This window comes from Diceros bicornis, chromosome 31 (assembly GCF_020826845.1).
Source record: "Diceros bicornis minor isolate mBicDic1 chromosome 31, mDicBic1.mat.cur, whole genome shotgun sequence".
Classification (NCBI taxonomy): Eukaryota; Metazoa; Chordata; class Mammalia; order Perissodactyla; family Rhinocerotidae; genus Diceros; species Diceros bicornis.
The window spans coordinates 22,835,779-22,858,512 of record NC_080770.1 but is presented as its reverse complement, the minus strand read 5'-3'; the positions used below and the strand labels follow the sequence as shown (position 1 = coordinate 22,858,512).

Sequence of the window (22,734 nt, the reverse complement as noted above, 5' to 3'; positions counted from 1 at the left end):
CGCCCGGGATCCGAACCTGGGCCGCCAGCAGTGGAGCGCGCGCACTTAACCGCTAAACCATGGGGCCAGCCCTAGTGGATGTATTTTAAAGGGATAAATATAATTTTTTTCATAGATTTTCAAATCAGAGAGAAGTAATGCCACTGCTGTGTAAACCTTGAACTTGGTGCTGGATGTAGGTTAGTTTGTATTATAGTTACGAGCTTTTGGGGAGGGGGAGTTTGAAGGCAAAGACCTCATCCAGTTGGAAGGACTATGAGTGACTTCCTATATGGTAAGAACTGACTCTTACCATACAGAAAAATTTCAATGGGGAGAGGACAAGGACATTTCTAGAGTAGGAAATTACAGCAAAGCCATGGTGTATTTAGGTAACAGTAAGAAGACGGGATATAGACGGCTTACATTTCAAGTTTCTTTCATCCTAAGGTTGCTTTTATACCCTGGTATTTTTACAACCACCCCAAAAGCTCCAGGAAACCCCAAATTCTTTTCTTCAATCAAGGCTTCAATGACCATCACACTCCCTCGCGGGCATATCTCCTGGCATCTTAGCACAGCACTGTCAAGGCAAAGCGCTTGCCCATTTTCACAGGTGCAGCTTACTAGATAACCCTTATCTAAGTTTATATTATTTACACATATAATGAGTCAGTTTCATTATTTCCTACATGTGTATCTTAAGAGTACCCACCTGCATTGACTAGCCCCTGAATAAACTACAGACTTTTGATTATGGCAGTAGTTTATAAAATTTTATGGAGGACCACAGGTATAGAACATTACTGGACCTGTCGTTCGGATGCACTTTGACTGACTGACTGGACTAGTACTTTGAACAATCCCTGGCTTTGGTGACATTTTTCAGCAGCCCAACTTGCATAGGCAAAACTGAAGCTTTGGCACCCTCTGGTGGTAGACTGGTTCTCACAGTCAGCCAAGCTTCTCCAGTAGGAATAAGCAGGCATGTTTGAGCACAGAAGCCACAGGATAATAAACATGGCACATTTTCCTAGATCATCTTTACTTGAAGATCTTTTTTGGTGGGGGAAGGCGGATAATGCAAAACATTTTCATATTAAAACAAATGCAGATAATATTTAATAGGATATAAAATTTACATTACTTTTTGAGACAAAGAGACATCAAAGACATTTCCAGGTAAGCTACTCAGGAGCTTCAGGCTGTATTCCTAAACCCTGGGGAGGGGCGGAGACCCCTGCAGCGCACTCTCATATTATAGGTGCTGCTGCTTTGATGGCGAAGTCTGAGAAGCAGCAAATTAAGTGCTTACTGATTTGGCAACATCCCAGTGGATAATTTAAATAAGTGAAACCATACACTTTCTCACTTTAGAGCATTTTAACCTGCTTTTAAAAGCCCTGAGTAAATAGGAGCTTTCTGCTTGAGCTGAATTTTATTTCCTCCTAAAGTAAATGTTGTTAACATGCCTAACAGAGTATGACATGCGAGGTGGTCGATATCCTAAGAATGCTGTGCACTTATGTCCACATCACTGGCTATAAAGTTACAAATACACTTCCCAAGGGTATCATTAGGAAGGAAAAACAAACTACTCACCTTCTGCAACAACAAAAACGAAACGAAACAAAAAAACTGAAGAACAAAAGATTATATACAATTGGAATTGCATAATGATGTAATTTAGGGACTGGCAAGGACCTAGCTCTCAGAGAAGGGGGCTACTGCTGCACTATTTGCTTTTCATATTTTATAACAAGACTTTCTTATTAAAAAAAAAGCCATTATACTTTCTTTCCAAATCTTGCTTATTCTCTACAGTTCTCTTTATTTTTGTTGTTGGCGACAATTTATTAATTTGCAGTAATAGACTGAAGGTGTGGATGCCTTCTGTAGAGATTTTCTAGGGTAATTTAGCAATGTATTGCTCTTTTTTGAAGTATGAGAAACAAGGTCAATCAAAGGTGCTTAGAAGCATACAATGTGAGGCAGATTCCAGTGGATGCTGCTGAGATTTTAGCGTCTACTAAAGAAAAGGTAATTCATAACCTCCTATATAGTTTGCCTTATTAATTTTCTTAAGTTTTATAGAATTATTTCTCTTTCTTCTTGGGACTGTACCCTTCATTTTACAAAGACTTAAACTGAGACTCAAATCACGTGACAACCTGCCTGTACCTTTAGGAACATGCAACTTTTTTTTTTCCGTTTAAGAAAAATAAAGAGTCCAGAGCAAACATGTCCCGTTTTAGAATAACCAAAGGGGAACATCAGTGGTAAATTATGTTGTGATGGGAAAAAAGAACAAATAAGGCAGACACCAAACACTTCCATTTTCCCAAGATTAAATGATTATTAAAAAAGCGCACCACACTGTATAGAAATCAACATTCTCTCCCATAATTCTGTGCATCTGGGACTACAGAAATGTCACTGTCCCTGCCCCACATCTTCAAATTAACATTCTCAGGTCACAACAATAAGTCTTCCCAAAGGGGACCTTCCGGAAAAACAAGCTATTTCCTCGGCTCATATTTCCCTGGAAAAAAATAAAATAAATACAAATAAAGTCTAGCGTGAAGACAAGGTCGGCCAGTCCAAATCAGCAGAGAGATCCAAGTGGGCATGTTTCAAGGAGACAAGACTAAAATGACCAGGACAAAACTGGGACCATCACTACAGAGTGTTGATCTGTACTCTCTACCTCAGGCTAAGCTCTTACAGACCTGACTACAATTTTGCCCATGGATAAGGCAAGAATTTCTTCTTTAGACAGAACGCCCAGTTTGGATTCTGGCTCTGCCACTTGCTAGCTGGGTTATCAAATGAGTCAATATACATAAAGTGCTGAGAACAGTCCTAACATTCCATAAGTGCTACCTTTTATATTCATTTTTTAGTGGAATGGTCAGGTCTCTAGGGAGTACTTACAAAAATCTTAACAATTAAAGTAATAATCTTGGGAGCCTAACTGAGTAGACTCTGAAGTTAGAAGCCGGCACACAAATCCCGCTCTCCCAGTACATGCTGTGTGACCCTGGGTTCCGTAGTTGGCGTTATTTAATTGTTCCAAGTCCCAGGGTCTTCATGTGAAGTGGGACAATGAAGAATGGTACCTATCTTCATCTGGTTATTTGGAGGATTACATGAGCCGATACATGGAAAGCTCTTAGCAAGATCCCTGATATACAGTAAGTGCCCAATCAAGATTTGCTATTGTCTAAGCACTTATAGGACCACCTGGTCCCTAGCTAAGGTGTCTGATACCCTAATGCATTTTCTATCTGCTTTCTTCCTATAGAAGGGGGTTAGTCAGAAAGTAGGGAAAGAAGGGCCATCTTTCCTTTTAAATGAGGACCACAATGGGAGATGTCCAATAGCGTGTAAAACTCAGAATGAAACCCAGGATGTTGTTAAGTCTGTACCAAAATCATTTAAGTGTTCTAGCCTGGATCTGCAGAGGGGCTTGCTGGGCAAAAGCAACCAGAGCACTCAGGCCTTTTCATTTGGAGTAGAGGCTGCGGAAGCCTGAGCTCTGTGCACAAAGGCCTTTCTCATATAGATCACTAGGGCCATAATACAACGCAACAAAGAGCTTCTTCATACACTTTCTTCTACAACCCTTTAAAAAGTGCTTCCCACTCAAAAACAGCTTTACACTGATGGCCATTTTAAGTGATCTTGTGTCAAATTCAGCACACAGCCCATCCATTATTTTGGTTCCTAGTAAAGCTTTGCCTATATCGATCAAGAATTTTTGGTTGCAGATGATATACCTCAGAGCAATAACAAACAATAAATTGGAGTCTGGACAAAATCATCCACTAAACAAGACTCTAGTAGTAAGAGACCAGCTCTATCAACATCATTGTGACAAATAACGTCATCAATAAACAACTTCTTTCTTAGTTTTCTCTATACTATACTGTAGGAAAACACCTGAATACATAAGGAGATTCTGAGGAGTTATTGAAAAAAAAAATCTGAAATCAAGGCCATCATTTTAACAACAAGGATAACTGTGCATCTGGATCCTACATGTAATGTGAATGTGATCACTCACATGGCTTCTAGATCACATCTCAGGATTCTTCTTCATTACCCCTCTTGATGGTTTCTAAGCAGCACACTTCACTACTATGGCAGAGTGACATATGGAACATTGTAAAGGATACATTGATTAGTAGCTAAAGAGTAAGCTACAAGAGTTAACCTGGGATTCCAGAGACATTATTTAAGAAAACAAAGAAAAACAAAACAAAATAAAATATGGGGGTGGGGGGAGACAGAGAGGGAGGGAGAGAAAGAAAGAGGGGGAGAGTGAGACAGAGAGGAAGACAGAATGAGAGAAAAGTACCTCTTTTTGTAGCATGCACCAGCAATCTATCCAAGAAGTATATATTGGGGAGTAAGGAGGGGATCCACCAGCAAGCCTGAAACAGGAAACAAGGTTACCTAATTCAAGTTACTATTTACCAAACATTCCCTCAGCAGTTCAGTACATCTTTGTCAAATAGTCTCCTAACTAGAAGGTTCCCTGAGAGGCAATTTTAGTTCTAATAAAACAAATTATATTGGAGCAGGGAAAGATCAAACATCCAAAAAAGGATTTCCCTCCCTTATATTTAGGTTTTGAGCCAAAAACAAACAGAAACTTCAATCAGTTACGTATTTTCTAAAACATCTAGGTTTTTAATTTGTGGACAAATAAAATTCTAGAACATAGCAATTATATGATTAAAGAGCAGGGAAAGGGGATTTAAAAACTAAGTGGTGTTCAAAAGAACCTAATTATAACAACGGATATCAACAGTAACGACTATATGCCCTTACTCAGATATAACCCATAATCACTTCCTCTCTAAAAAGCTGTAAGGAGTAATAATAACACATTTAACTCATCCTTCAGGTATGCTGTAGGCTAAACCGTGGCAGCTGCACTACAAAACACAAAACGAACAGAATGTAACATGATATGGAATATGATAACCGATTAAAACTCCACACAGCTATCTACTCAGTATCTTGTTTGAAAACAATTACATGCCTAATGGCACATTGTGTCAGGTACTGTATTGGAACAGAACTTTGAATTAAATTAACAGGCAAAACTTCCGTCCAACTTGGTAAGGTCACTTGGCATCTACAAGTTGGAAATGGATGGTATCCACCATACCACCCACCATTCCCAACCAATACAGTGAAAGGTTAAGAAATTTTCCATGGACCAAATTTCCTACATCTCTTTCTTTAAAACTCATTTTCTCCAAGAAGCCCCCAGGAAAAACAGGCATAGGTTGTCAGTCAATACCTGACAAACCTCTTATAACTTCCATAAAAAAAGGATAAAGATTTAAAATAGAATAATTTCATAAATATCCTGCCCTTTTGAGGATAGGATCTATACTAGTGGCAAGTGCACATTATTTATAAGTACTTCAGAACTATTAATTATACCCTTCTCTATTTCAAAAACGAATATTAGGTACATAAATTGATGCTGCTGGTGCATTAGGGCATATAGAGAAAAAAATTAGGAAATCTAGTAATAATATCAACTGTATTTTAATTCTTCAAATTTCAGGACTGCTCTGCTTGTCAGGCATACAGGCAGCCAACTATGAGGATAAGAAATGCAAGGCACTTACCCACAGTTGTTGACAGCCATAAGATTAGAGACAAGCACAAAGGGATAGGTCAACATACTGGCAAAAAACTGTAAAATGGTAAAAAGACAGCTAAGTTATTAGGTCATTTCTAGTCTTCTTTATTCTCTTCTTTACTCTCTCTCAAAGGCCTACTACCATTGTGGTCAAATATTCCAACATTGGTTTTGCTTTCTCAGTATCCCAGGAAAGACTCAATTTCTTTTCTTCTTTTTTTTTTTTTTTCCTGGTGAGGAAGATCAGCCCTGAGCTAACATCCGATGCCAATCCTCCTCCTTTTTGCTGAAGAAGATCGGCCCTGGGCTAACATCCGTGCCCATTTTCCTCTACTTTATATGGGACACCGCCACAGCACGGCTTGACAAGCAGTGCGTCAGTGTGCGCCTGGGATCTGAACCTGCGAACCCTGGGCAACCACAGCAGAGCGCACCCACTTAACCACTGTGCCACTGGGCAGGCCCCTAAATCTCATATTTTTGAGCCTGGAGGTGCTTCCTCTTCTGAACATACCACTACGTCTAACATTTTAACAAAACGCCAGAAGACTTCTTTTATTCCATGATTGAGTCCTCATTGAAATAAAACTGAACTGCCTTATTTAAGAGAAAAAGTAAATACAACTAAATGCAATGAAGCATTTCAAAACACTCCTGAAGAAAATAAGAAAACACGAGCATCCTTCCAAAGACAATGGAAACTACTTTAGAAGTCAACTACTGGAAGACTCCATAATGACAAAGAGGTGAAGTTCTCCAGCACAGGATCAGCAGGATGCAGCCAGAAGCAAGCCTGAGAATCAAGGCAGAGCTGTGAGGAGAAATGCCACATGCTCCCCTCTGAAAGCTGAACCGCACCAAACCATGTGGGCCTGTTATGACTGTTACTGTGGTGCAGGAACTCCGGGTTATTCTGACCTCCGACAAACATTAACAAATTGGAGACACCTTCCTGCGACACATCTGGTTGCTTTAAAGCAATGATGACACAGGCCAAATTTAAAACAAAACACCATTATTCCTACAAGGTTAAGAGGATTTTAAAAAACTCATTCCTGGGCCAGCCCCGTGGCTTAGCGGTTAAGTGCGAGCACTCCACTGCTGGCGGCCCGGGTGCGCACCGATGCACTGCTTCTCCGGCCATGCTGAGGCCGCGTCCCACATACAGCAACTAGAAGGATGTGCAACTGTGACATACAACTATCTACTGGGGCTTTGGGGAAAAAAAGGAGGAGGATTGGCAATAGGTGTTAGCTCAGAGCCGGTCTTCCTCAGCAAAAATAGGAGGATTAGCATGGATGTTAGCTCAGGGCTGATCTTCCTCACAAAAATAAATAAATAAATAAATAAATAAAAATTAAAAACTCACTCCTGTGACCGCTTGGGAATAACTCTTCATTTCACTCATGGTGGAAACCTAAAACAGGAAGAAAACCTTTATTAGAATGAGTAAGAAAATTAAGCTAATATTAACAGCTAACTGTCCCCAAGCATATCAATATATTCTATCTCTAAATTATTAGTTTCTTTGACAGCCTGAAAATTAATTTTGAGGATGAAAACATAAAATACTGATTACAAGCACAAAAAGGCAGTGGTCAAAACGATCAGCTTGATTCAACATTAACAGACAAATTCATATTAGACGAAGATGACTTAGGAATAAATGTAATAGCCTCAAGATTTCAAAAACAAAAGAAAATGAGATTGGTATCCTTTACCCACGTCCTAGAAATACAGTCCCTGGAAATCACACATACCATATATCTGAGGGACAAGTCACTACCTCTATATACACTAGATGTGCCAGATGCTTTGGAGAAGATCAGCCTCTATACTCAAGAAGCTTACAACAGGGATTCAGTCCTGCCCCCTGGTGTGTTCTGTTCTCCACCATGCTATGGAGCTGCCCATGTACAAAGAGGCCCACGACTGCTGAGGCAGGGAAAACATTACTTCTAGGAAAGGCTGATTCTCAAAACCTCCCAGGCTGAGGTTTCTAGAAAGCCCAATACAGGAGTCCCCTTAACACTTCGGACAGACGAAACCCCCTGAATGTACCATAAAACCGTCCTGCATCATGGTGTCCTCTCAAGTTGGGTGTCAACAGAGAAGAGATCTCCCGGCAGCACAGAGACAGGGCTAGACCTCTTGGGCTTGCTCTGCCATAGCCTAGGGACTTTAAAGGTGCATCTCTCTACGGTACACAGTATAGGTCACCCCATCAGCCTTTGAAAACGTGACTAGTTAATGTTTAACTATATAACGACGAGTCTGGCACATAACAAAGTGCCATCTTCCTTTAAAGCTGACCTAGCTGCTGGGTGAATACAATAAAGTCAGCGCCAGCACATCCCATCAAGGTCACAACCTACCCCACTGTCCAGTGCATAGGTATTGACGAGGTAGGCCAGTGAGTTACACAGCCACAAAGAAATGATGTCCCCTAGGAGGCGAGGAATAAGACCCCTGCATGAAGAAACAATAAAAATAAGAAGAACCAAGAAATGTGATCAGTAAAAAGATAATCCACTCAATACAAACACTTCTCAAAGAATTAGAGATTTCAACACATTCCAGAGAACTGAAAAGATATGGAATACCAGAATCTAGCCCTTGTAACTAGTTCATTCTAGTTAATATAACTGTACTTGAAACTACTCTCTAATGACTTTCATTTGCATTTTTGAAATGCAGGTCAGCTATACCCCTCCAAGCTACAACCAATGGCTCACCTTAATATTAAGAACTATAAGCAGGGAGGCCAAAACTTTGCCTATTTCAGAGAAGACACTTAAATGTGGTTTTTGCTTAACTATTTGATATTCAAATTTGGGAGGGCAAAAGATGAGAAAAATTACAAAATGAGAATGGCCCAAACATAGATATAGGTGAGAGACATCAAAAACATGTTTGCAGGGCCTGGGTGACGTAGGTGAGGCAGCATGGACTAGGGGACCAACATTACCCCACCAACTGAAGACCAAGGTTCAAATGCCACTTCCATCACATATCACCTACATGGCTGGCAGCAAATGAACTTCCCGGAGCATCAATTTTTTAAAAATCTCTAAAATGAGAATAATAATAGCTATCCTGCTTATCTCCCAGAGTATTTATGGTACTCAAATAAAATCAATTACGTGGAAACACTCTGAAATTAATAAGGAGCATTTAGTTAATAATGCAGTTTTTGTTGTTAATAGAAGAATGAGGGTAGTAATCTAAGTTCTTCCCAAGTAAATTTAAGGGAACGAATACAGCCTTGCAAAAACGTATTCTCTCAGGGGCCGGCACTGGGGCTTAGTGGTTGAGTGCATGAGCTCCGCTGCTGGCGGCCCGGGTTCGGATCCCGGGCGCGCACCGACGCACCGCTTCTCCGGCCATGTTGAGGTCGCGTCCCACATACAGCAACTAGAAGGATGTGCAGCTGTGACATACAACTATCTACTGGGGCTTTGGGGGAAAATAAAATAAATAAATAAAATTATAAAAAAAAAAAAAAAAACGTATTCTCTCAGGATAAGGAAGATATATGTTGGGTGATTTTTCCACTTTCAAAAATTAATTTTCCTCATTTTATCAACTGTATATAATTGGGAACTTACTATAAGGATAGAAACTTAGAATGAATTTATTTGTTAAAAAACAAACAAAACCCTCATTTCAAACGTTTTAGATGTCTAGAAGCAAAAGCGTGACTCTTTACAAGAGAATTTAAGTCAGAGGGGCCTACAGAGAGCTTAACAAGAAGTAAACACAGCGAATCATTTTCCCCAGGGATTAAAGAAAGAGTCACGCCCTTCTTTTCATTAAAGCTTTCCACTCACACAAAAATCACACACACAAATCAACAATTTACTTACGCAAAAAATCCTAGGATGCCCTCTTCCCGGTAGATGGTTACTATGGAGTCATAAAGTCCACTAGGTACAGAAGCAAGAAAGGTAAAATATATTAAGATTATTCTGGAGCTACTAAAAAAATGTTTAATTATCACTTGACAAGGTCAAATTTACACCCTCCCCACCCCTTTTCTACCACCCTCATTCTGCAAAGACAGTTGAATCTGGAGATAGAAGTGGAGATATCACTATCTAAGGGTGTGGTCACATGGAGGCAGGGTGAATTTGGGCTTCAGTGTCCCTGCAACTTACTCTGAGATCCTGGCTAAGCTCCTAAACCTGCCCGGGCCATTTGCTTCTATTTCACTGGTTTTTGTACAGATCAAATGATGTGAGATATATGAATTTGTTCTGTAAATTCTAAGGCATCATTAAAATGTCAAGAACTAATTTCCTAATACTTTGGCTTCAACAGATATCCCTGAATATTTGAAAACAAGAAGACTTACCAATACTTGGATTCTCTGCCAATGAATTGTACCATCGACCTCAGAGTGATTACTGCAGAACACAGAGAAAAGATTTTTAAAACTATGTCGAGATAAATTTTGATAGCCCTGAAAAAAAAAGTTTTTCCACCTAAAGACACTTTGCTATCTGGATAAACTGGATAAAAGCCAAAACAAGCAAGCAAACAAAAACATGCACCAAGGCACTTTAGTGAACTCCCATGTCAACCTATCTAAGCCGTCAGGAGAGATCATGTTATAAAAGAGAGATAAGAAATCAGACTTCAGTTATCAACTGCAAACGTACCATGGAAGGGATGTGTGATGAGGGTAGCAGCAGACCGAGCCATCATCTCTCGAGTTGTCTAGAAACAATCAACACACACTTCTGAAATCTAAATAAACGACACTCAAATATCCTGGCTGGATATTGTAGATTAAGAAAGTGATTGACACAGCTCTCCTCTCCTGGAGTCGGGAAGAGTAGCTTGAATACACTGTCATTCCATCATACCTTTCACTTAAGGATTTCAAGGCTCTGTTATAGTTACTTCTCAGAATCTCTCTGCAAAGCAGACTTCTGTTATCTTCTCAATTTTACAGATAAGAAAAACAAAAGCAAAGAAACAAGGAGGGTCACCAGCAAACAGTAACCAAGCGGGAATAAAACTTTGAGGCCTTGTATTTAGATTATTAAGTTGCTCTCTCATTGTGTGTGATTTCAGAGTCTCTGATATCTATGCTAGACAAATGTCAGGCTCTATTTAATCTGTGCCTACATCTCAGGGAGAACAGAACATCTCTGATTTGTTTTTCAACCACAACTCTATAATTCTACAGTATCTTACAGCTGCTATATTTATCCTAGTTTATCTTTCTTGTCCAGGACTCTGTAAGAGTTAGTAAAAAGGGGCCAGCACGGTGTTGTAGTGGTTAAGTATCCATGCTTTGCTTCAGTGGCCTGTGGTTTGCAGGTTCAGATATTGGGCGCGGACCTACACACCACTCATCAAGCCATGCTGTGGCAGTCTCCCATATATAAAATAGAGGAAGACAGACACAGATATTAGCTCAGGGCCAATCTTCCTCAGCAAAAAGAGGAAGATTGGCAATGGACATTAGCTCATGGCCAATCTCCCTCATCAAAAAAAAAAGAGGTAGTAAAGAAAATTAAATTACAATACTTGGAGGGAGATTGTAAATGTAGCAGGTCTGTCATTCATTTTTGCATTTGAACATTATCTTCAGTCACTTAGTTAAGACATCCCTCACCCCTACTCCAATGGTAGTTCTGAGAAGATCTTGTGGGACAGGATGGCTAGGTAAGGTTAAGAAAACACAAATGCATATTAATACATGTATATTTACTTTTTTTTTTTTTTAAGATTTTATTTATTTATTTTTTCCCCCCAAAGCCCCAGTAGATAGTTGTATGTCATAGCTGCACATCCTTCTAGTTGCTGTATGTGGGACTCGGCCTCAGGATGGACGGAGAAGTGGTGCCTCGGTGCGCGCCCGGGATCCGAACCCGGGCCACCAGCATCGGAGCGCGCGCACTTAACCACCAAGCCACGGGGCCGGCCCTATTTACTTTTAAATAAACTCACTTCATGAAAATTTAAAAAAGCAAAGTTGATTCATCTGACATCCACATCTACAGTAAGGTTTGTTTTGGAATATATATGTTAGAAGGCAACATGCACTGGAAAACTGTGATCTCACCAAAGACAATTAGACAATGTACAGACTAAGAAATAAAAGAGGAGTTCTGAAAGCCATAAATATTAAGTCAGGCAAGAAATAAACTCCAATGGCAGAAGATAGGAGGGGGAAGTGGGTGATCAGGAACATTCCAAAGTCACAATAATGTTGTGAAAGCATTTCTGGATATTTAATAGCCAACACACAAAGGGCCTGGCCACTGTTCTAACACTTTTGCGCTAGAGGTTTTCAACTCTATTAGAAGACTTTCAGTAGAAACCACTTCAATTTTAAAGATGAAATGAGTCGGCAAAATTAGTTTCCTTGAAATGCACCTATTCCAAACAGCAAGCAATGCTTTTTTCCTCCCTTTTTTGTATTATACATGTAATAAAGCCCAAATTAAATTGAAGGTTTAATTTCATTTGGAACAGACACTGAACATACAGGCCTGATTCCCCAACTGCATACACTCTGATTTAGGGAAATAGCGTAGGACATAATTCATCTCTTACCTCCTTGATAACTCGGTCAAAGGAAGATGATGCTTCTTTCTGTACATTTCCAGGTCCTGACTCCTGGAAATCAAAGCGAAAGAAGACAGGTATCTTGATGGTTTTAAACAGAACTGTTCAAACTGGTTGCCACCCTGTATGCAACACACACTGAGATGAAAGGGAAACAGACTGCTTGTCCCTGCTCCTCAAGAGGACCGAAGAGCAATAACAACTCGCAAGGGAAAGGGCCCGTGCATACAAATCGGCTCCAACATACCTCAACTTTGTCACACTCCTGGTAATGCTAAAAAGGAAGAGAAAAGAAAAGAAAGGATGATTAGGGCTATCATAGTGTCATTGAGAGAGGACGTAAAATGAAAACACTACTGGTAGAAAGTAAAATAGTTGCTTTTTTTTTTTTTTTTGCTGCAAATCTTCAAGTAACTTCTATGTCTAATTAACTGGAAATACGTCTCTAAGATGATCTTGTTGCTGAGTTTAACATATTGCTCAGCTGGAGGAACAAGCAAATGCACATGAAAACTCTTATCTGAAAGAAGAAAAAGGAAAACAAAACAAAAATCCAAGAACATTATTTGCTGAACATATACATTTAACAGAAAATAAGTTGGTAAAAATATAGCCAAGGACTAAGGCTATGGCAAAAGCCGGACCAATACCAAATTAGGGCAAGACTCTGTCTTCACTGTACAAAAGAACAGAGAATTGGTGCTGAGTCTGAATAGCTGAAATCGCCTCACTTTTCCTTTTGTATCTGACTGTTTCTAAAACAAGCAAGAGAGAGGATTTTTTTCTCTTCTAGAGAAGAGAACATGAATGCCGCCAGAGCTCAGAAGAGGAAATATATTTGTGGGATATTTCAGAAACAGAAGATGGGCTGGGTGAAATAAAAGAAACAGACAACTGAGCTCCTAGTCACACCAGATTAAAAAAACAGATAATATTTTCTTTTGTAAAAGAATTATGTTTCAAAAAAATTCAAAAAATCAGAGGCAAGAGAACAAACATCAAGATTAAGCAAAATGATGTTTTTTGGTCAAATTCCAGGTCTCTGGCTAGAATTAATTCTAACAGTTTCAGGCATCTTTAAAAATTCTCAGTCATTTCTAGACTTTGCTTTTTATTCCATTGGTAAAATTTTCTACCTGCCTCTTCTAAATTATTCTGAACAGATTTCCATTTAATTCTTGTTCAGATATATAGAACTCTTTCTTATAAAGGTTAACAGTTTCATCCACCCTGAATTTGTCTTTCTTGACTGTATAAGCTGATTTTGATACTAAGTATAGTACCAATCCTCTGTTATAGTTCATTGGCTACATGTGAAACACACAGTTAGGGTGTCTGGTTACCTCAAACTTGTCTTACTTTTTCTTTACATAAAGGGACTTGGTCTTAAGCGGTAATTTCACTTTTGCTCTAAGTCTAAACATAAAGCTGTTTGACTAGATGACAAGTGCCTTCATATATGTAAATCTCACTTAGGAAACAGCAACACTTTCTCTGAGCCCAGAGTAGCGTGTGGCTGGAAACGAAAGAGTAGAATCAATCCACCAAAAACATCAGCCCATTAAGCCTCCATCACTGACCACGGACCACGCAAAGCGGTGCTTCTAAATTCAGTCCCCAGGCGTGACAACAAGAGTAAGTGTAACGGCCCAGGTTCGGATCCTGGGCACGCACCGACGCACCGCTTCTCTGGCCATGTTGAGGCCGCGTCCCACATACAGCAACTAGAAGGATGTGCAGCTATGACATACAACTATCCACTGGGGCTTTGGGGGAAAAAATAAATAAATAAATAAATAAAAAAGAGTAAGTGTAAAGAACAACAAAATGACCGAAGGGTGAAACAGCTTCCAGGCGACAAACTGTCTGGAAAACCTCTCCAGTTCAAATCAACGAAGGCTGAAGAGAATTTAAAACCAATTAGATCATGAAATTGTTTAACAAAATCATGATTTGCTCATCAGATGATAAAACTTTAGAATTAGGGGCAACGTTGAAGGCTAAAAAAGTACATGGAGGGTTGTTCCAAATACTATTTAAATAAGCACACCTGATATATTACACAGGTTGAAAATATTATATGGATTTGGTTAGCATACCCTGGTACATTTTTTGAGTTACAGCACTAACATACCCTTGATGCCAGTAGGAGACAGAATAATGAACTAGAAAACCCGTGAGTTTCATATTCTCAACCATACTCATGCTGAACAACCTTCTCATGGACTGTTCCAAATGGTACAGAATTTGCATTCATAACACCTTTATAAGTATAGCAAAGGGCAATGCTGTGTGACCTACATTGTAATTGGTGCAACAGAGAAATAAGTACAATCAAAATTATAAGCTTTACTATATGAAGTTCAAAGAAGCTGGCAAAACAAAAAGATCACTAAGAACGAAATGTAATGATGTTTGGTTTTTTTTTTTTTAGAGTGAAATAAATGCTTAGAAACTTTATTTTTACTACTGAACTACAGACCACATTAAGACCAGCTCTTTCTTATTTATTTATTTTTTTTTTGTGAAGAAGATCAGCCCTGAGCTAACATCCATGCTAATCCTCCTCTTTTTGCTGAGGAAGACAGGCTCTAAGCTAACATCTATTGCCAATCCTCCTCCCTTTTTTTTTTTCCCCCCAAAGCCCCAGTAGATAGTTGTATGTCATAGTTGCACGTCCTTCTAGTTGCTGTATGTGGGACACGGCCTCAGCATGGCCGGAGAAGCGGTGCGTCGGTGCGCGCCCGGGATCCAAACCCAGGCTGCCAGTAGCAGAGCGCGTGCACTTAACCGCCAAGCCACGGGGCCGGCCCCTGTAACGATGTTTTTAAAAACATTTTACGAAACATCTCAAACGCACAGAAAAATTAAGAAAATAATTCACCTATGTATCTAACAACAAGGTTAAATAAATGTTAACACTTTGCCCTTTTGCTTAAGATCTCTTGCCTTCTTAGAATAAAATTCCACACATACAGCTAAAGTTCCACCCCTCATCTCTTCCCCTCTTCCCAAAAGTAACCATTACCCTGCAGGTCATGTATACTCTGGTGAGGTTTTTTTAAAAAAACACTTTTAAATTTATACAATATAACACATGTACAGAACCAGTACACAAAATACAAATGTACAATGTAATAAATGATTAAAAGGCAAACAGCCATGATCCAGGTCAAAGAAAATCATTTCCATTACCCCAGAACCCCACGCATGGTCCCCTTTTCTCTCCCCACAAATAACCACTGTCCCGACTTTTATGTTTATCTTGTTAAGTTTTTTAAAAAAATAAGTTTGTAACAGAAAAGATTTTACTAGAAATAACACTAGAAACAAGAGGAAAATAACTAAAGAAATATGTATGTTTTAACTAGCTTCCTTCCTCCTTCAAAGAAATGAAATGAGCAACAGGAGATCAAATAAGTGTATTTAACTTCTGCTCAGAACAACTGGCTCAGAGGAAGAAGGTTGTGTAGATCAAAATCGATTACTTCATTTTATACAAATTCCCCTTGCTTCCCAGGAAAGCATTAAGAATGGGTATTTCAAGTTAATGTTTTTCAAGAGGAAGAAAGGCCATGGTTATAAATATATCTTCGAAATTGCTCTTCATCAGTAGAACAAACTGCGCGTAAAAGGTAATCTAAATCTATGGGAAGATTGATTGATTTTCTTCTCACCTGTAAAACTTTACCATGGACCACAGTTCCAAGGACTCCGGAACACAGTCTCGGAGTTAAGCCTGTGAACAACCCACGCTTCCCATCGATGCTCGCGATGTGCTGGGCTACGAACACAAGTCAGAGATTTAAATTCCAGTTGAAAGAAATGGTTACACAGAATTTCAAGGAAACACGCTTTCTACATAACTTCTTTCGGTAACTCCTGCCTATCACAGTCTTCAATGTCGTCTACTTCCAAATAAATCAAAGACAACTTACCATAACTAAAGAGACCAGGAAGCTGACATACTTGCCGCCCAAAAATATTTCGTCCTATTGTTGGAGGAAGAGGCTCATATCCCACCTTTAAAAACAAGAGAATATATCAATACTAAGCAATATTCCCATGATTGCCTTGGTTGCAAGGTCTTGAATAAAGAACAAATTAGGGTTATAATTTTTAACACAAGTTAAAATGTGGTGTTTGGGGCCGGCCCTGTGGCTTAGCAGTTAAGTGCGTGCGCTCTGCTACCAGAGGCCCGGGTTCGGATCCCAGGCGCACACCGACGCACTGCTTCTCCAGCCATGCTGAGGCCGCGTCCCACATGCAGCAACTAGAAGGATGTGCAACTATGACATACAACTATCCACTGGGGCTTTGGGGGGAGAAAAAAAAGGAGGAGGAGGATTGGCAATAGATATTAGCTCAGGGCCAGTCTTCCTCAGCAGAAAGAGGAGGATTGGCATGGATGTTAGCTCAGGGCTGATCTTCCTCACAAAAAAAATAAAATAAAATAAAAATAAAAATATAAAATGTGGTGTTTGTTTTCCAAGGCAACGACGAAGTATCATCCTTGTCAGTTTTTTATTCTGTCAATTGATAAGACTGGTTTCAATAAACTCCAAGTTTCCGTTTGGTTTGAATTCTACAAAGTATACCACATAGTTGAGATAGACTAATAGCTAACTGAAAATAAAATAAGGGAACTTTTGTGTTAGGAAAGCTACCATTTACTGAGGAGGTTCAAAAATATTTTCTAAAGAAAATCTAGTGCATTTTTTATATTTGGACAAAATGTGAAGACTCAGCCAGCACCAACTTCATGTTTGGTTAGCAAGACAAAACACTCAAAGGGACAAATGCAGATACAGCTGGATAATTCACTTGAGAAATAATTACAAGTGAAGTCCATGTTAAATGAGAAGACAGTCATTAACAATCTAATGAAGGCCATTTTACAGTTAACGATCATCATTTTATTTCTACAATATATTTAGGATTTTTAGTGCTAAAGGGATACTTGAGAGAATGAATGCTGTAAGACGTGGTTTTGACTCTCTCTTGCTCTGATTATTAACCTGCTCAATGAAATAACTCCTGACTGAGCTCCGTGCATGTGAAGTGTTAGCATGCAAATATTTTTAAAACTGAGTATTTGGGAATTTCACCAAAACCCCTGAGACACTTGGCAACATAAGATGTTGTATAATCAGGATTAAGGATATCCAAGTTTTTGAGGCAAGAGCTCTGAATGACACTAGGAGAGCCTGCCTCCTGGAGAAGTACTGAGTAATGGGCTCATTTACTGCAAAATGCTGCCATCTCGGACACTATCTAGCTACTCATGTGCCAGTTCTGTTTTAGACATCATAGTACGTTTCAATCAAAGTCTGTGTTCTTGGTTCAAATAACTCATTTTATAAGAAGGCTTTTACACGTAGAATCTGAATCTACACCAGTCAACTCAGCAACACATAATTTGGATTAGCATCAACTCAAGAATAAGACACGGGGCCCTCCCTAGTGTCTTGCATATGTTTGACAGAAAGTTAGATGGTGAGGACAGGGATTCTAAAAACTGCTCCCTTCCTTGGCCACAAGGCATGATGCAATTATGTCAACTCTCAACAAAGGTTTAAAAAATGAATGACCTGTCCATCACGGGGAAATTTAGCAAGGCAACAGAAAATACTATCTAATAGTCTATCATCTGCTAAAACCCGGCCTACTCGCCTGTGAATATAAAATACCACTTAAGAATTATGTCACAGTAGAAGAGAAACTAACATATATGCTTCCACTCGCTAAAACTCTTTCAGCTGAACTGGTTCCCAGCTCAGACAGATGTGATTTTCACTGTCAGGAGCTGCTGCTGGAGAGCGCTCAGTGGATCCCCAGAAATCTGACTCAGCGACCACTTCATTATCACTTCTGAATGAGCTCCTTGTGTTTATCTGGGTATCTAGCGCTAAAATCTCGGAACAGAACAGCAGCTGTAACAGTAGCAAAAAAGAGAAGAAAAAAAAAAGCTAATAAAATGTTGGCTCCCCTCTAATTTCAAATTTGTCTTCACCAGATTTCATGTCTTGCGTTTGCGGCGGGGGAAGAGAGATGAACGCTAATTTCAGGGGCGGGTGGGGAAGCCCTCGGTGGCGACCGGCCAGGATCTACCTCAGGGAAGAAAAAACAAAGTTCAGAGGAGCCACCGGGCAGGGCAGGGCAGGGCGGCAGCTGGCTAGGGAAAGGAGCGGGCCTCGCCGCCCGGAGAGGAGGCGAGAGCTCGGGAAGGGCCGGGGGCGGTGGAAGCCGTCCCTGCGGGGGAGGACGGGGCAGCAGAGGAGCAGCATCTCGGGAGACCGAAGGCCCGGGAAGGCTGGAGCCGATCCCCAGGCGCCCCGGGCAGCGGCGAGCGAACAGGGCGCCGGGCGGGGAAGCGAACGGCGACGACTCATACCTGGATGAGCACCTTCACGTACATGAGCGGCTGGGACAGGATGGTGAGACCGGAGCCCAGGAGCACCTGACTGGCCGCGTCCGCCATGATGGCACCCGCGGACGGACAGACAGATGGAAGCACCAAGCCACAGAGCCGGTCCGGGATCACGTGCCAAGGCCGCCGGCTCACTGGCCCGCCCGCGGCGCGCGCGCACGCACGCACCGGCGCGCGCCTCCCCGCCCCGTCCCCGCCCACCGCCCCGCCCCGAGAAACGGCAGGCGCTCGCGAGCCGGCGCAGGGGGCGGGGCGGGGCTTACGGGCCAGGGGCGCATGCGCTTTGTAGGGATCGCGCCCTGCCTCAGGCACGGCGGTTTCTCCTGCGCTTGCGCAGCTCGGAAGCGCCCGGAAGGAGAATGGGCGTGACAATGGGGGGTGTGACCGTGACCGCAAAGGCAAGGTCAGAGGAAGAAAAAGAATTGAAAAAGGTTCTTCGTTACGCTTTGCCTCTGCACTTGCCCTTTGGGCATCAGCAATAAAGGTGCAAAGGGTATTCAGCGTCAGAACCATAAGCAATCTAATGGCTAATAAAAACTAGGGAAGTCTGATATCAAATAGTGCATCAGCGGGTTACTATTCATGCATTCATTCATTTAATTAATGTTAGCTTCTCAGAAATGCCTTCTCTGACCTCTGTCTAAATTTACCTCCCCCTATTTCCTACCACATCGTCCTGTAACACTTAGTGTTGTCTGAAATTTATTTATCTTTTTATCTCCTCCGCTAGAATGTGATCCCCGTGAGTTCAGGAACCAGGACAGCCTTCGTTCGCTGTGTATTCAGTGCCTGGCACATACTAGATGCTCAATAATATTTATTGCGTGAATGAACAATTACAGCAGTGCCCACCAGGCTGCAGGCTATTAGAGGCAAAAAGACAAAGGCATCGTCCTTGCCCCTCAGCCCCCAGCTTACGTGTTCTATATCAAACAACACTTAGTGTGGCAGGACGTGGCGCAGAGACTGAAGTACAGAGAGAAGACTTGCATTTGGATCGTGGCTCTCCAAATGATTCAGAAGTCATTTTATTTTCTATTTTCAGCTTTTGTGTCTAAATCTAAGTGTAACACTACTACCTACCTCTCAGGGTTATTATTGTGCATAGAATAAGATTTTTTTTAACTGTGTATTGAAATACAAATGTTCATTTTAATTAATATTGTCCTGCACTCAGTGCTAGGTGATATCGGGAGGTAGTTTACAGAGCTGGAAGGAGTGTGGACTTTGAAGTCCAGTGGACCTGGTCCAAATTCCAGCTCTATCAGTTATTAACTGGGTGACTTTGGGCTGATCCCAGGACTGCTTTGAACCTTAGACAAATGAGTATAGTCGTGTCTACTTCACACGGTGGTTGTGAAGATTGAATGAAATAATATGCCTACCCAGCTTGGCACACAAAAATATAATATCGAATTGTAGCTTTTAGAGTTGTAAGAAACTTACAAGTTGATTCTGTTTTTTTTGGTGAGGAGGATCGGCCCTGAGCTAACATCTGCCAATCCTCCTCTTTTTGCTGAGGAAGACCGGCCCTGGGCTAACATCCATGCCCATCTTCCTCCACTTTATATGGGACGCCGCCACAGCATGGCTTGCCAAGCAGTGCGTCGGTGCGCGCCTGGGATCCGAACCAGCGAACCCTGGGCTGCTGCAGCGGAGCGCACGCACTTAAAGGCTTGTGCCACCAGGCCAGCCCCTACAAGTTGATTCTAACTAAAGCCAGAAATATTTTAGACAGCAATACAATTGAAGTCTAACAGCAGTGTCTAACCAGACAATGTCTGGTGTCTAACCATAGAGACCATTTAGCAAGGGGACTCTTTACTCATGGATTTGTGCATTGGTGGTGCCAACAATGTCCACTGCCTCTGCCCCACTGATGCCTATGGGCGCTGAGAGGTACAGAGCCTCTTGCAGGGGTGGGTGGTTGGGGGATGAGGGTTGCTCCACTGTATCCTCCAATGGTGCAGGGTAAAAGCTGCTCATGAAGTTTTGGAGAATAATCCGCAGAGAGGGAACTGAAGTCAGTAGCAGAGATAAGAGAAGTGCAAAAGGTCTAGGGCTGCTATATACAGCTGCCCAAGGTGTATACTGCACAACTCCAAAGGGTGCCGTTTACAAAGACTATGATCTGAATGAATGGTGTTCCCTGATATACTTTAATGTGGTGACCATAAGATGGGTTGTATTTGGTGACCCATATTCAAGTGGTGAGAGGAATAAGAAAAATCAAAAGGGGCAGAACTAATTGGGAAGGGAAACAACTAGAACAGCATAGTGTCGCTGAAGTCAAGAGAAAGGTTTGGAAAAGGAAGGATAGTAATGTCAAAAGCTGCCAAGAGGCCAATAATAATAATGAAGCCCAGAGGAAGATGAGTGGATTTGCCAGTTACAAGACTCCTGGGCTGGGAGGCAGTCTGACCCGTGAGAGAGATCAAAGGTCCTGTAACTTTTTTCCCATTTTCCAATTCTAATTCTACCACTTGCTAGTTGACAATGACCTTGGGCAAATCGTTCAACCTCTTTGTGCTGAAGTTGGGGTGAATAAACCTTCCTTCACTGGCTCATTGTGAGAAATCTCAAAAGCCACGTGGCATTCCCTCTCCCCCCTCCTCACTTTGTTTTTCTCCCTAGCCTTTATCGCCTTCCAAAGTATCATACAATTAATTTTTTTAAATTTCTCTCCACTCCCCCAACATACTAGAATGTGAGGTCCAAGACAACAGAGACTTTGTCTCTTTTTGTTCACTGCTGTGTTCTCAGTGCCTAGAACGGTGCCAGGCACATAGTAGGTACTCAATAAGTATTTTTTGAAATAATGATTCCAGTGGAAACCTGGAATTTACTAGGGAGTGGATGAGTGTCACTTTTCCTTCCAGGTCTAGGCTGCTCATTGTTCCTCTGAGTTCCTTCATATTCCTCAGTTAACTATAGATGAGATTATATCTCTCACAGTACTCCCTCATATATATTCTTTTTTAAACTGCCTTGGTCTCAACTGAAATACTCATCTGTTGTCTTAATTAGGACTTTCTGTGTGCAAGTGACATAAAATCCCACCCAAACTGGTTTGGGGTGGGGGTTAGGGGAGGAAGGGAATTTATTGACTCATGTAATTGGATAGGCTTCAGGCATGGCTGCATCCAGGATTTTAAAGGACATTACTTAGACTGGGCCTCTCTTTGTCTCTCAGTTCTGCTTTCTTCTTTATTGATTTTATTCTCAGATACGATCACCCCTCAGGGACGTCTCCTGCACCTCCCACCTTATATTGTCACAGTCCCAAGACCAGACAAAGGAGCTACTCTCAACCCAAAAGGCCCAACAAACATCCTGGGGTCTGGATTGGTTTGCATACATGCTCCTGAACTACTCACTGTGATTAGAGGGATGGGATATGCAGCTTGGCTGAGGCAGAGGCCACATGCCCTCCCTTGGAGCTCGATGGAGCTTGCATTCTAGTGGGGGGCCCACCAAAGTACATGATTGAAAGTGGCACAATTTCCCCCAAAGGAAAGTTGGGGTGCTGATATCAAAAGAAAGGCAAATGACCACTGGGCAGGCAAAAATAGTATTGTATTTCTTACTACGATGGTGCTATGAGAGTTAACTTAGGCCTGGACATTGGTAGGTTTTCAACAAGTGTTGCTCTTTGCTCCTGTAATCAGTCAACACAGTTATTGAACCTACTTTAATACCACCACGTCATATCTTTAGAACAGGTTATGAGCCAACCCTGATGGCCTATGAGTTAAAGTTCTGTGCGCTCTGCTTCAGTGGCCTGGGTTCAGTTCCTGGTCGCGGAACCACACCATCTGTCTGTCAGTAGCCATGCCGTGGTAGTGGCTCACACTGAAGAACTAGAAGGACTTACAACTAGGATATACAACCATGTACTGGGGCTTTGGGGAGAAAAAAGAAAAAGAAAAAGAGGAAGATTGGCAACAGATGTTAGCTCAGGGCGAATCCTTCCCTGCAAAAAAAAAAACAAAGAACAAGTTACAATTTCCAGTGCTGCTTCACATACGTGATTATCTCATTTGATTGTCTTCACAACCTTTTGAAGAGAGATGGCAAG

The 22,734-nt window shown here is 41.3% G+C and overlaps 1 protein-coding gene across 1 annotated transcript; it reads right to left on the bottom strand.

The window, feature by feature from the left end:
• Positions 1-2,310: 2,310 nt before the first annotated feature.
• Positions 2,311-18,760, bottom strand: MTCH2 (mitochondrial carrier 2). The gene is made up of 13 exons (XM_058526950.1): positions 18,621-18,760; positions 16,165-16,249; positions 15,904-16,010; positions 12,474-12,500; positions 12,215-12,277; positions 10,306-10,363; positions 9,999-10,050; positions 9,511-9,570; positions 8,020-8,113; positions 7,014-7,061; positions 5,631-5,698; positions 4,340-4,415; positions 2,311-2,521 (listed from the first exon to the last, which is right to left on the bottom strand). Exons 1-13 carry the CDS (start codon positions 18,705-18,707, stop codon positions 2,435-2,437), a joined length of 912 nt encoding a protein of 303 aa, XP_058382933.1. The 5' UTR covers positions 18,708-18,760; the 3' UTR covers positions 2,311-2,434.
• Positions 18,761-22,734: the final 3,974 nt, after the last annotated feature.

Excerpts from the sequence above, each read along its gene's own strand:
- MTCH2 (XM_058526950.1), bottom strand. The coding sequence starts at position 18,707 with ATGGCGGACGCGGCCAGTCAGGTGCTCCTGGGCTCCGGTCTCACCATC. Across the intron at positions 10,364-12,214 it reads TTGACCGAGTTATCAAGGAG|ACAACTCGAGAGATGATGGC; the intron begins GTAAGAGATGAA and ends GATTGTTTCTAG. Across the intron at positions 8,114-9,510 it reads GGCATCCTAGGATTTTTTGC|GGGTCTTATTCCTCGCCTCC; the intron begins GTAAGTAAATTG and ends TTCTTCATGCAG.